General features: G+C 41.7%; 1 protein-coding gene across 3 annotated transcripts in view; it reads right to left on the bottom strand.

Moving 5' to 3' along the window:
• psd2 (pleckstrin and Sec7 domain containing 2) overlaps positions 1-14,267 on the bottom strand; it is a 42,915-nt gene that overhangs the window by 4,670 nt on the left and 23,978 nt on the right. For 2 of the 3 annotated variants that reach the window (XM_058649112.1, XM_058649114.1), the window contains exons 4-12: positions 5,109-5,306; positions 4,242-4,322; positions 3,677-3,831; positions 2,571-2,631; positions 1,261-1,351; positions 1,103-1,146; positions 803-993; positions 602-672; positions 78-235 (exon numbers count right to left, since the gene is read on the bottom strand). In XM_058649112.1, the coding sequence (XP_058505095.1) occupies positions 78-235; positions 602-672; positions 803-993; positions 1,103-1,146; positions 1,261-1,351; positions 2,571-2,631; positions 3,677-3,831; positions 4,242-4,322; positions 5,109-5,306 (1,050 nt within the window). The remainder of the gene's footprint in view (positions 1-77; positions 236-601; positions 673-802; positions 994-1,102; positions 1,147-1,260; positions 1,352-2,570; positions 2,632-3,676; positions 3,832-4,241; positions 4,323-5,108; positions 5,307-14,267) is intronic. The other variant, XM_058649113.1, reaches the window with a different exon arrangement.

Genomic DNA, 14,267 nt, shown 5'->3' with positions numbered 1-14,267 from the left:
TATTCATTCATATTTGTCTTACTTCCAGCACATTTTCAGTTTTGATGCTCTGCAGTGTAATGACGCCAGTTACTCACGAGGCATGCAGCAGAAAGACTCTCCAGTCTGACGTCTTGAGCTTCAGGACATTGGCTCTCTTGCTGTAGTCGGTGGCGCGGGTGGCTAAAGCGTGATGGATCCGCACTGCGTTCTTCAGGTCCACCTCCGAAATGTCCGTGTCGGGTTTGTACTCATCCTAGGTAAGTGACAAGTAAGAGGAGAAACTGTAGGCATGTGTCGGTAGAAAGGTGTTTTGTTTTAGTCATGACAAGGTGACTGAAATATAACAACATCAGAGCATGACACAAATATACAAATAGAATGTTATCAATTAACAAAAGTAATGAAAATGTTACATGGTTTAGAATGTGTGCAGTGACAACTTCCCACTAGCAGGGGGAGACAAACACACACTACAGCAGCCGTGCCTCATTCCCCCCCTCTCTCTTTCTCTCTCTCACGCACACAGGCACACACACACAGCTGAGCAGCAAGCAGCACTGTCGCTGCGGTGGTGGATGTGTGTTTCTATGGTAACAGAGCAGAGGACGTGATGCGGTACCTTCTGGAGATACAAGATCATCCCCTTCAGAACTGCATAGAACTTCTTCCAACCACGCCGACCCCTCGGAGCTGTGAGAGAGCACAGAGTGGAGATAAAAAAAACTTTGACTTTGTCGACTTTTTTACAATAACTTTACTGTAACTGAAGCCACAGTGTGTGTGTGTGTGTGTGTGTGTGTGTGTGTGCGCCTCAGCTCACTGCGTTTGCCGTCCATATCAGCATGGCTCTTGCGGGTCAGCACGCCATGTTTGTAGGTAATGGCGTTTAAGAGAATGGGAATTGCGATGAAAGGGTTACTGCCGTCCGTTACCCTAGCAACACGTTTGCACCCGCCCTCGCACTGCTCCTCCACCAGCTCCGACAAGCTCTTCCTCAGCTCCTCCTCCTCACTGCAGACACACCAACAGTCATTCAGACAAACCTGAGCAGCACATATTCAAGGGCACACACCCCTGAAAACTTGCCGATTAACACACACTTTTCCTTGTGGATACTCACACTGCCCATTCAAGCTTCTCGTTCTTGATTGAGTTGTACAGAACCTGTGTAGACAAGGCCAGTAATTGATTATGTGAAGACAGCGTTCCTTCTAAGAATATAAAGATGAAAGAAACGGACATTGCTCCACCTGTTTTCTCTCTGGAATAAATCTGTACCTTTAATAAGTCTTTGGGATAGTCTTTGCCATTGTTGAGGCCGTCAAGATTACTAATAAACTGCTGGCAAGACATCTTCTTCCCGATGTTCTGGAGAAGAGAAGAAAACAAACAATGGAATTAAAATTAAATTTCACTTTGTTCAAACATTTATCTGTCAGCCTGCATGTGCATCCAAAACAAAGCCGCTGATGATTTTGACTCATTTATGTAGTTTTGCAAGCATCCACTGGGTGGCACTGTCATACTGCCGGAGCGAGCTTTACAAGCAGTGACGCTAAGTGAGGTTTCACCTCCAGTAGATCTTAGTGTGTTTCAGCTTTAACAACTTTCCCTGTGCTTTAACCTCTAATTATGATGCATTATTAGAGGAGAGCATAGAGGTGCTTCTGTATTGTTGCCTCTTCTTGCATGAATTCACCTCTGCAACCAAATCTAACAATGGATGGATTCAAAAGGTTATTTTCTTTGCTGACAAAAGGTTTTATGCTGAGTTTATAGAAAATATCCAGTTTATCATCACAAGCAGTTTCTCAATTCAACTGGATAAATACAAACGCAGTTATTCTTCAGGATATGGTATGCTTGTTATACCAGTGCCCTTATATTGTATTATATCATCAATCATATCATAATAACAGAACAACAAAATCAACTACTGATCATATTCCAATGTAACTGAGTGAAAAAAGCTTTACTATGCATCACTTAAGAGTAGTAAGTTCAGTGTTAGTAATATATATGTATATGTATATGTATATGTATATGTACTTACCACCTGCGAGGGCACACAGAGACCAGGGGGCCATATTTGGTTAGCAGGGGAAGGATGTGAAAAGGAGGAAAAGGAAATTAAGGAGAGAGAGAAAGGATATTATTTAGAAGTAGGGACATTACTCTACAAGTATCACTACTAGCAAGAACTCGAGGTGGAGTTGAGCAGGAGAGTCAAGGAAAAGCAAAAGAGCCGGAACCAGGATAATGAAGTGTTTTGTTGCTTGTACCACAGTGATCCAGTTTAAAACTGAACAGATGAGACTATTTGAGGAGAGAAGAGACAGAAACAGGTCAGAAAGTAGGCCACAGAGAGGAGAGGGAAAAGGAGAGAGAGAGAGAGAGAGAGAGAGAGAGAGAGAGAGAGGGAGGGAGAGAGAGAATGGTGGAAAGACACAGGGAGAAAACAGGGACAATATGGAAAAGAGCATGTAAATGGAGACATGCCATTTCTGACAAAGGACTGTCTTTATATATTGTTGGAATAGAGGACAGGAAGTGCTGCTGCATCAGTAAGATAAAGAACTTGAGTACATACATGTCCGTGTAGATCGGTGTTGAGCAACATGAGAGCACAGGTTAACGTGTGGGCTCCATCTGCAGTGGGACAATACACAAGGCTGAGGTCAGAGAAATGTCACTCTCTCACACTCACACGAAAATGCACTGTCACGCATTCCTCTCTGGTAACTACAGAGACAAATCACATCCGCGGAGCTGCAGCGGACGTTTATCAGCGTTTGCACTTTACACATTCACATGTTTCACAAAATGGGTTCATTGTTATTCTGCACTGACAGGCTCTTACATTAAAAAGAAGGTGACCCAACCACACGCACACAAACAAATAAGCACATGCAGGAGTGTGTGTGTGTGTGTGTGTGTGTGTAGCAGCTGGTCAAACCACTGGGCAGAAGTAGTAGACCTACACACCTTTCCTACAGGATAGTCGTTTAAATGTTTCTTTTGTTCTTAAGTCGTTTGTGTGTCTTCCTTTATTAATAAGCAAATATGTGCTTTTCACTAAATGACGCAAACATGTTAGTTTTGCTTTCACAAATGAGTGAGTCACCACTTTTGAGTCAGCGTCAATTATGTGATAAAAAGTGATCACTTCTTAAAAAAGAAAAAGGTGCACACATACATTTTTGTTTTGCCAGCAAAATGTGCACCAAAAAAAAGATCAAACAAGGTTCTATTATTAGCCTGGTCGTGTGATGAGTTGCCTTCTTACACAAGGTACAAACTAAACTAGTGCAACCTGCACTGCACATGTGCTGAGTCATTTGAATTTTTTAGGCGAGTATGAAAAACACATTGAGTTCATATCATTGTTCTGTGTGTGGGACTTTTCTGTGTTGAAAGCTTTTCAGGAGTCTGGCTCTCCAGCACCAAGAGCCAGACGCTCAGTAAATGAACTCCCACATGAAAAAGCCATCTATGATGCTTCTACACGCACACACACACACACACACTGCAGAGATGAAGACCGTGTTGTCACTAATACTTTTGAATTAATTGCTTGCATAGTAATGTTTGGTTAATGTGAATCAATACAGTGTGTAGATCGACAATATTGATTTTAAATTGGAACACATTATGGTTTCACATTTGATGTCTTTTAAACTCCATGTCCTGTTACCGTTGTCTTCATCGCTGTCGTCGCCCTCGTGGCTCTGACCCTCAGAGATGGTGAGCGTCTGGGGGTTGCAGAGGCAGAAGCGTCTGGAGAAGTGGACCAGCACCCGCTCTCTCTCCTGGGTCTCCCCCATTAGTGGGAAGGCCTTCAAGAAGCTCCTTAAAACAACAACAACAACAACACAGTCATGTCCCTCTGCATAAAACAGAGAAGACTGTAAACCTATTGGCTGTAAATAGGATTTGTGAAAGATAACAGAGTGTGTACTGCCTGTGACTTATTTTGTCTCTGTGCACAAGGTCTGGTGTTGTATCCTATTTATCATTTTATATATATACACAGTATATAATCATTTATATGTAATAGGGACAAGTGTGAAGAGCAGACCTGATGACAACTCTACACTAATGACGGCAGTTTGAAAAAAGGCTGATCTTGAATGTCGGCTGATCTACTCCAGCGCCGTCAGTTGGCTTGATTAGCACAAAGTTAATGCCTCGTGAGGAAGGAAAGTGAAGAGCACGGATGTGTGTGTGTTATGTGTGCGGGAGTGCAGACTCTGCATTACCTCAGGGCTCGATCTAGCGACAGGCCGGAGAAGTCAAAGAAATTCAGGTACTCTGAGGCCACCAACTGGCTGAACTCATTACTGCAGGGAGAAAAAAAAGAGAGAAAGAGAGCATCAGAGACATCAGAGTCATAGTGAGGATGCATGCATGTGTTGCATTAATCTTTTCACCCTCCTCTTGACAATTTAAGCAGATCTGTGCCACAGGTGCACCGTTGGTAAATTACATAACACACAAATTCTTATATGCACATCCTGGGCTGTGTGTTTATAGGTCACATCTTCAGGCTTCACAAAATGCCTTTTTTTCCTTCTTCTTATGTGTTGTTGAGTGAAACTTATGATTCCTATTATATCACTTTATAATATAATTGAAATAAACAGGAGTAGCGATAATTGCGCAGAAGTCACAAAGTAGCCAAGTGAACTTTGAAATTTAATCGCAAATTCAATACTTTCAAGATTTTCAAGATTTTGAGTGTTTTTTGACACTATATATTGCACATTGTTATAGCCTCTGTAAATTTGTTCTAACAAAGTAATGGAAAACAACCCTAACCCTAACCCAGCGGCTAATACCAAGGTTTGAATGGAAGCACGGGACAGTTTTGGGCCTGGTTTGTCCTGGACACATGCAAGGGGGGGGCTTCAAGGAAAAGGGGTTGGGAACCACTGTTCTAAGGGTTCATCAGTTTACATGTGATACCTTTGTCTTTGTTTTTGTGTCTCATATGTGGTGAAGTTACTGTATTTAACAATTCAAACATGTTTTCCTGTGTCTTATTTCCAGTGAGTTATTGGTCCATCAGCACAAAGTTTGTGTTTCTGTGTGTGTGTGTGTGTGTGTGTGGGTGGGTGCATACTTACTTCTTTCCCAGGTGTCTGGCCACATCACAGCGTTTGAAGCCCTCGAGGTGATAGAGGCGCTTGGCCAGCCTCTTGGCGGCTTCACAGTCGGCCCGGCAGCCATTAGCCAAAGTGTCGGTGCTGCCACGCTCCAAACGCTCCAGACTGCCCAAATCACACTCTTCTGAGTCCGACAGGACATCTGTGAGGTTGGCATCACTGGGGAGGAGAACATACACACACACACACACACAAGTGTCCAGGTTAATGAACAGAACACATGTCTCCAGCAACACACCCACTCATTTTTAAACTACACTGGACAAAGGAAACTCAACATCTGAGCATAATGACATGAACATATGTTCACAGACAAAAACAAAAGTGTTTTGACCCACTTTCACTGTCACTTACTTTAATGCAGTGAATCCTAAGGCTGATTGTAATATTATAATACTGCCCCAGTCTCTCCAGAAAAGCTCCACTAATCTCCAACATCATTTGAATGTTAGTGCTGATATCAACAGTAATGGCTCTATTCAATCCCTCCAATCCCCAATTCCAAGTAATGGTTGGAAAAGTAAGCATTACATACGTAAGGTCCCCGTAGTGGTGGTAAACAGGTAAAGATGTTTTTGTGGCAATGAGCGGCCATGACTTAGTTGTCTGTCCCAGCTGTGAATGGGTGTGTCTGTGTGTGTGTCTGTGTGAGTCTGTGTGTGTCTGTGTGAGTCTGTGTGTGTTTGTGTGTGTCTGTGTGTGTCTGTGTGAGTCTGTGTGAGTCTGTGTGAGTCTGTGTGTGTGTCTGTGTGTGTCTGTGTGAGTCTGTGTGTGTCTGTGTGAGTGTGAAGCAGGGCATTCCTGCAAAAGACTGAATGAACTCAGTTGTCCCTGTAGCATTAGCTAAGGTTGAGGAGTCTTGGTTTTCTCCAACACGTCATACTTAGTTTATCAACAACCAAAACTCCAAATTAGTGCTGTCAGTTAAACGCGTAATTAACGGCGTTAGCGTAAACGCATTTCAACAGCATCAATTTCATATTGCGAGATTAACGTTCTTTTTGGAGCAAACTTTTTTTCACATGCTGTTGCAACAACTAGTATCGTTAGAAAAACAACAACACCACACCAGATCTAGCTAGACCGGAAACACACTTGTTTGGGCTTGCGAGCCGGCCAAGGAGTAGTAAGCTAACGTTACGTTTTGAGTGGATCTCCAAGCGGGCTCTCCCTATCCAGCGGCCAACAGCCTCCATTCAGGTTCCAGTCTCTAATATTACTTGATTAGATCCCTAATGCCCCAAAGCCAACACACAATTTTTACAGTCCAATCCACGACCTGTGTGTTTTTCTCCAACATCAAAAAACACAACTGAGATCCACTGAAGACATCAAACGGTTTAAACTCAATTAGAACCTTCTAACTGCAGTGAGACGACACACTCTTCGACAGAGGAGAGGAGATCAATGCAGACTGGTATCAATTAGTGCCCTGCTTATTTATTTATGATGTACAGACGTACTTTGATTAAGACACTGAGTTGTGTCCACTGCTCTGTGTATTGCACTTCATAGTTTGGCTTACTTGAAGCTCTTACTTACGTCTAGCTCTTATTTGTAGCCAAATGTTTAAATGCACTTATTGTAGTCGCTTTGGATAAAAGCGTCTGCTAAATGACATGTAATGTAATGTAATATTTTTGCAAACTGCTGCACACTTGAGACATTCAGTGGGGAGATAATTAGCTTTTTTAGTTGACTTTAAATCCACATGGTTGAAGGTTTGTTTTTGATTGCAAGTGTAACTTCAATTGCTTTACTTTGTATTATATATTCATATTTCCCAATTAAAATAACCAAATATTAAAGTAATGTCATGTAACCAAACTGTAAAATAGATCTGCAACTGTGGTGGTTATTGTCATAATCGTTTGATTTGTTGGTTACTTTCTAGATTAATCTAGTAATCGTTTGGTCCAGACAATGTCAGATGTTTTTCAAACCTGGAAATGATGATGTTCTCAAATGTCTTGTCATGTAAAAAAACGTTAGATATACGATATAAAAACACTTCCTAGATACAGAACTCCAACAAACAAAAACACAGCCGACTACTTCTGTTATGTTTCTGAGGAAAGTGCAAAATCATTCACTTTCATCAGTCTAAATCCATTTCCTCATTTTTCTTCTCTGGGAGCATCTGTGTCGCTCAGTCAGCGTCCTCGCCTGATGATTCAGATGTTTTTTTTGCATAATCTCATAAGCACCAATTGCATTACCCTCACAAATGCAATACATTACGCACTGTTGTTGTAAGGGCTTGCCAGTTACCATGGATACAGCGGAAGCCAAGTGTCCTGTGCTATGAACGTAGGCTACCTCAAGGGTGTCTTTCATGAGCTAATAAGAGAGACCAAAAAAAGCTGCAAATACCCAAAGACAGCCAGTTTCAATCAGTAGTCAGCTAATTCTTCACATGCTGAGTGGCTGACTGTGTCCGACCTCCACACAGCTGAACTCTTCAAAGAGCTCTGGCTGCTCTGCTCTCGGCAAGGTTACACTTTGCTGTCTGAGCTGATACATTAAGCTCTAAGAATGACTCCTCATCTGATGCATGACCCTGCGAAGCATCACCGCCCCCCAACCACACAGTTCCCAGGGTCACAGGGTCATGTAAACCCCTCAGCTCAACTCCTTCACCTTATTGTGACAGAGCACAGCTGCCCAGAATGACAACGAGTCAAGTGAAAGCTGTTTGACTTGCAGTACACCAGAGCTCATCCTTAGGGACAGGGTGGGGGGCATGGACTGTATATCCGGAAGGAGTAAAACCACTGGTCCTTACTGTAAAGAAGACGCCAGCTAAGGTGGTTTGGGGATCTGATTAAAACACTTCCTGTAGCGCTCTTTCAAGATGTTTTAGGGAGTCCCAAAACAAGCAGTTTAGGGTGGACTGTGCATTTCACAAGCACTTGAATATGGCTGAAGGATTTTGAATAAATATCTAATTGTGATTATTTTGACAGGAATTATGATTATGCTCAGTTTCATTGACAAAACATATTTAAAATGATTACTTGTGCAGATGTGTGAGAAACAAAGATGTTCTCTTCAGCCTGTAGAACAAGATGTGTAAATTGCAGTAGGCTGGATTGTGATTTCGCTCAGCCCTACACTTGAACGTAACACACTCAATCATCTTCCTGAGAGAAAGTGAAGGCAGCATAAAGCAAAGAATTTACAAAGAATTTCTTTAACTCAGGAGCAAAAATCTATATTTATATGATTTTTTATTATTATTATTTTATTTTATTCTATTTCTTTTAAATAAAACAACATCTGACACAAAAAACAACACAAATTAAAAGTCAAAGACATCGAGGCTGGGCCATGTGGCACACAGTAAAACTATTGGTCTATCCAAAGGCACAATTGTATATCCTCAGGCCACACTCTGTGACCAGCACTCTGTCTGCAGGAGTGTCAGCCATAGGGAGCATGATGGTGCATGCCAGTGAGTCACATACTAATCGTTTTGGTTCTTCACCACCCAAATCTATAAGGTGTGTCTGCACTGTGAGGTGTGTGTCTGTGTGTGTGTGTTTGGGGGGGTTAAGGAGGTGGAGGTGGTACAGTCTGGACAGGTAACCCTCATTTATGGGATTAACTGGAAATTCTGACGTTTCTTCTGTTTCCATACACACAAGTCAGTAAATAAGGGAAGTGCAGTATTTCTGTGGCAACACTGGACTGAGCATGAAAATGTACAATTAGAAAGAAGACAAATTCATGGACAGAGACATCTTAAATTTACAGTTGCACTGTTACTTTCCTTATTCACTGGTGATCCACCATAACTGGAGCAAAAACGTTAACTAGCACATTTTCACTCACTTGTGTGTATTTGTTTCGTATGTTTTTAAGAACTGACACGGTGACAGGACATCGGATAAAGTCATGACAAATAAACTGTCCGTATTGAATTATTCTGACCAGTCATTATAAACAGGGTACATGTTGGACTGTTGGACTGTTTACATTAGCAACGTGAACCTTTTAAGCTCCAGGAATATGTCATGACCATCAGTTCATTAACCCCCCAATGAATAAAGTCAACTAATTAAAGGCAATGAAAATAATGGTTAGTTACATTTAACCTAATACAGGTAGTGATGACTGACTAGTGAAAGAAGTACACCATTCTTATAAGTCATTACATACAATTTAAGAGGTAAAATAAAGATTTTTGGTGATTTTGTGTTAACTTCTGTTCACATGGACAAATCAAACAGTGTCTTAAGTCTTTTTTACACAGACTTTAGTGTGATAAAGTCCCCACAGGTATAGAAGGACCACCGGGATGTCTTCGCCAGGGTAAAGTTGCAGCTTCCTCACTATTTCCATGTTGCCACGCAGCATAACATTAACTGTTCCCACCCATTCAGAGGCAAAATCCTCCACAGCAGCTCTGCTCTACGGAAGAAATAACGACACTTACAGGAGATGCAGCAAAAAGTCGAAGTGAGCATCGTATTCCTCTTTCCACATCGTCGCTCAGGTCTCGGAAAGCAGCGGTGAAAGGCGCGCTTCTCTCCCACCGCCTCATCATCCAGCAGCCGCTACAGTCTGCATCGTCCCCCGCTCGTTGCTCCACCTCGACCCCAATCTGATTACTTCAAAGCGGAAGTCTGATCATCATATAATTACAGTGTAAATGGGGAAGGTTGCGTTATTTCTCCACCTCAGTGTCAACACACTCACACACACACAAGTTTTTTTTCCTCAAAGTTTGACTGGAAGCTCAGAGGAGAGCGAGCGGATGTGAGGGGCGGAGCCTGAGACTTTTCCTGATGAATTACACTGCTGCTGCTGCTGGCAGCTCCACAATGGCCCCGACTTCCTCTGCTTTAAAGGGATAGTTGGGCCTTTTTTTTTTTTTTTTAAGTGGGGGGGTGTGCGAGGCTACGTTCACATTAGCAGACCAGAATGTACAATTCCGATTTAATACAGATCAGATTGGACAAGTCACACTCATAAACCCCCAAGTGCATGAGTGTAGGCAAAAAGCCACATGGATCTTGATAAGACCGTTTTCACATGGCCACATCTCAGGCATATATCTGATCTAGGACCACATTCTGAAGTGACACTTATCTGATTTGAAAATCAGAATTGATGATTGGATTTCTGTGTCCACAGATCCCTCGAGTCTCTTCCATCCATCCAATCAATTAATCGTCTACAACTGTATTCTCTCTCTTCTATCTCACCTCCCTCTTGTCCTTTCTCTCCACCCTTTCTCTCCCCTTGACAATAATTCATCTAAAATGCTATTTTGACTCACAAATATTGCACCTCCTGCAATTTGAAAACTGCAGTAGGCTGAATTGCGATTTTGATATCGTTTGGATGAATTGTTCAGCCCTACACACTCCGATTATGCCTAAGTATCATCTTTCCGATAGCATGTGAAGGCAGCATAAAAACAAAGCAGGTTAACGGGCTTGCTGGTATCTCTTCTATCTCTACCTCACCTCCCTCTTGTCCTTTGCTCTATCTCTCCCCTTCCTCTCTTCTGTCCCCCATTTTTCCTTTCACCCCAATTGGTCGAGGCAGATGGCCGCATATCTTTGCATCTGCTTCTGTCAGATTCTGGGTCAAGGTCGCATCCAAACTATCTGATCTGAATGAACATGAAACGGTGCCTGTAACTGTATGTGTGCTGATTCTGAATGGTTTGTCAATTTTCAACATTATAACATTATAATATTGTATCCTGTTAAATGACCTGGTTTTGTAATTTTGTTAAATGAAATTTAACTGTCCCATGACACACATGCACACACCCTAACCCTCCATTTACATGAACAGCTTCACCAAAAACCCTATCCATAACCTAAACCATAATGCCAAAATCTTAACCCAACCACAATTCACATCTAACCCCTGACAATACCAGGGCCTCAGACCAGGTTTTGGCCCACATGCCGTCTACAGGACCTGAAAAACTGTGTGTTTGTAGCAGAAAATGTCCTAAGGAAGAAGCTAAAATGCAAACACGCTGATTTTTAATTGAACAACTACATCTCTCCTTCCTCTTTCTAATATAGTGGAAAGCAGAAGAAGACAGAGGACATATATAAACAGCTCTTGGGTCACAAGTGTAATACTTGAAGGTGGTAAATGAAAATAAAGATCATGTTTGATTAGTATTAACAGACCTGTGATGATGTCCTTACTGTAACCTGACTCAAAGCCTTGTTTTTACAGATTTTCAGCCAGCAATGGGACTGGAATTGTTTTTTTTTTTTATTTGTACCAATAATTCTCTGCTGAAAAAAACTGGTCAAACATCTGTGTTTTTGAGCAGCTTACTGCCATGACTCATGGACAACCTTTATCATGAACACACAAAGCACAGCATCATTTATAAACCTCTTCTTGAACAGATGTGATCTTGTCCCAGCAGCCAACACAAGGGAAAAACTGATTTAGCCGCTGTAGTTACCTAGAAGAGGAGACACGAGACGAGATACAGGCGCCTTTTTGCAGGATATTAAAAGAAAGGCTTTACATTTGTAATTCTATGTCAGTCGCCATGTTCTCAAATCAATCAGCATAGACTGACCCCAAAATACACCCATAAAACATAAGAAATGATCAAAAGGGCTGAACAATGAATTGTTTTAAAAAACTGAAATCACAATTTGAAACAATGCATTTAGCAAAAATGTGATGACTGCATTGATTGCTCTGTGCCAATTAAAAATGTAATTAATTTTTTATATGTTGAAAACAATTCATAAATAGTTCATATTTTGATAGTGTCATGGGGCAATCCTCCATGACACGTCTATTAGTAGGTTGTTTTTACCTTCATTATTATGTTTCTCCCGTGAAGCACATTGAGTTGCATTGCCTTGTATGAGAAGTGCTATATAAATAAAGTTTCATTTATTGATGGCTTGAAATTAGGTTGTTTACCATGTTCCCAAGATGAGCCAATTCAAACACTCACCCCCATCCTATTTATGACCTTGAACGCAGCAATAGATACAACGAGTAATAATGAAAAGCACGTTAAAAGCAGTCCAAACATCCAACTAAAGATAATTCTCTGGATTTAGTGAGACATAACAAAATAAAACCACCTACTCAACATCAGACAATGAACAATGGTGACCGTTTTGAGCAGGGTGAGACCAACTGCGTTCAGGTGTGGGACTGTATTTGATGGAACACAAAAACAAACAACTTCATCTGACAAGGCTGATTCACACAGGCGGAACAGGTAACAACAAATAAGAAATGTGACACAAATGTTGCACAGAGTGTGTCTATGCAGCGTGTGTTGACAGACGCCTCAGAGGAGTGAAGCCTGTGGTCAGAGGAGCCGCGTTCAACAACAGCGTTGGTGGAACAGTAACACAGTGCATGGGATGTGTCATAAAGCACTGTGGTGAGCTATAAATAATATACGGGGATAAATCTGTCCATGCTGAAATGATTCAGTTACTGTTTTGTGTGTCTGTGGTGAGGGTGAAACAAAAAAGAAGAGGTGTGTGTGTGTGTGTGTTTCTGCTTGTGTTGCATGTGTGATTATGAGTGTGTGTGTGTGTGTCCATATCACTGCTTGAGTGAGAGCCAGGAGAGGATAATCTGCAGGATGTTTCAGCAGCGTTATAGAACCACGCTGAGGGTTTTATTCCCACAGTGACATCCTGAAAGAGAGTGTATGTGTGTGTGTGTTTGAGAGACACACACACAGAGACGAACAGAAAACAGTGTCTCTCACAGTGTGAGAGCTGGATATGAAGACCTCCAAGTATCCGTGTCATCGAGTAAGCATTAGTTTTGTTTACACATGCATGCTGCTGGTCCATGTGTGTGAGAGCGCCTGCACTCGACACAGTGTATATGAAAGAGATTAGTGCTCAGAGCGGAGCTGCTTCTCTGATATGGAAAAATCTGCCTCTGCCTTTTATCAGCTGGGCTTAGATGTGGTGAGCTTAGAAGCCATGGGGAGGACCATACACACACACACACACACACACACAGCATGTTCACCCCTACACATATACTGTACGTGTGCAGCTATATACACTGCTCACACATATATGAATAAATTGTATGTGTAATGATTGTATAAATATCCTACGTACTGTATACTGTGACTTTTGATTGTGTTTGTGCTCCGATGTGTAAAATAGTCATCATTAGTGTCGGTGCGCTTTCTTAACTCAGCATTTCTGAGTGTGTGTGTGAGCCTCAACTAGCCGACTATAGACAGTCATGAGACAGACAGACAGACAGATAGACAGACAGGGTTAAGACCACTTTTTTGTGTCCAGTACTACTCACACTGAAATCAGTGTCTTTACAGAATAACACTGATCTGTTTTGCTTTTGTCTTAAAATGAGTGCACATAGCTCTCACACACGTCTCTTATTCACATTCTGGTGACGTGACATTAATGGCATATGTCTCTCTTAACAGCCTCTGCTTAAGGAGGAATTTAAGTGATATTTAGGGTTTTTTGATAGGTAGAATTTTGCTTTTCTTAAACTGATCCAGTGAGTTTGACCTGAATCAGACCACTGAAAACCATATTAGTTGATCCCTAAGAGACAGAAACAAAGTTTAAGCAGCTTTGTTCAACTTTAACCTCAGTAACAATCCCACAGGGACCATCTCTGTGGGACTAATGAACCAAATGAGACTGACACTCTAATCTACAGTCACACTGATAAACTACACTATACAGACTGAGACACCTGAGAACTAAAATGGTGGATTGCTGAACGTTTGAGGGACAACTTCCACCTCTTATTCCCTCGTGTTACATGTCAGCAAAACATCCCCGTGACCAGCTGCCTACTTTACATGCCTTATCCACTGATGTCAGAATAATCAGCAGGAGGAGAATCAACAGGAAGTAGTTGACTGAGGTAATATTATAAAATCCCCAGCCAGTGCATCATCACAGCTCTGAGGGTTATTAATATAGTTGCAGCCTGAATGTGTGCATTCACTGGGGCTGTAAGAACACATTAATGCAAGCCATCGAAATCTGTCTGAATATTTGGGTTTGATGGAACCCGGTGATATTTCATAATGTTGCAAAGACTAATGTCTTGCAAGCTCACCATCTTTGTTAAAAACACAGTGAGAGCATAAGG

Source organism: Solea solea, chromosome 14, assembly GCF_958295425.1.
Source record: "Solea solea chromosome 14, fSolSol10.1, whole genome shotgun sequence".
Taxonomy (NCBI): Eukaryota; Metazoa; Chordata; class Actinopteri; order Pleuronectiformes; family Soleidae; genus Solea; species Solea solea.
The sequence above is the reverse complement of the archived record's forward strand: the minus strand, read 5'-3'. Positions and strand labels throughout refer to the sequence as shown.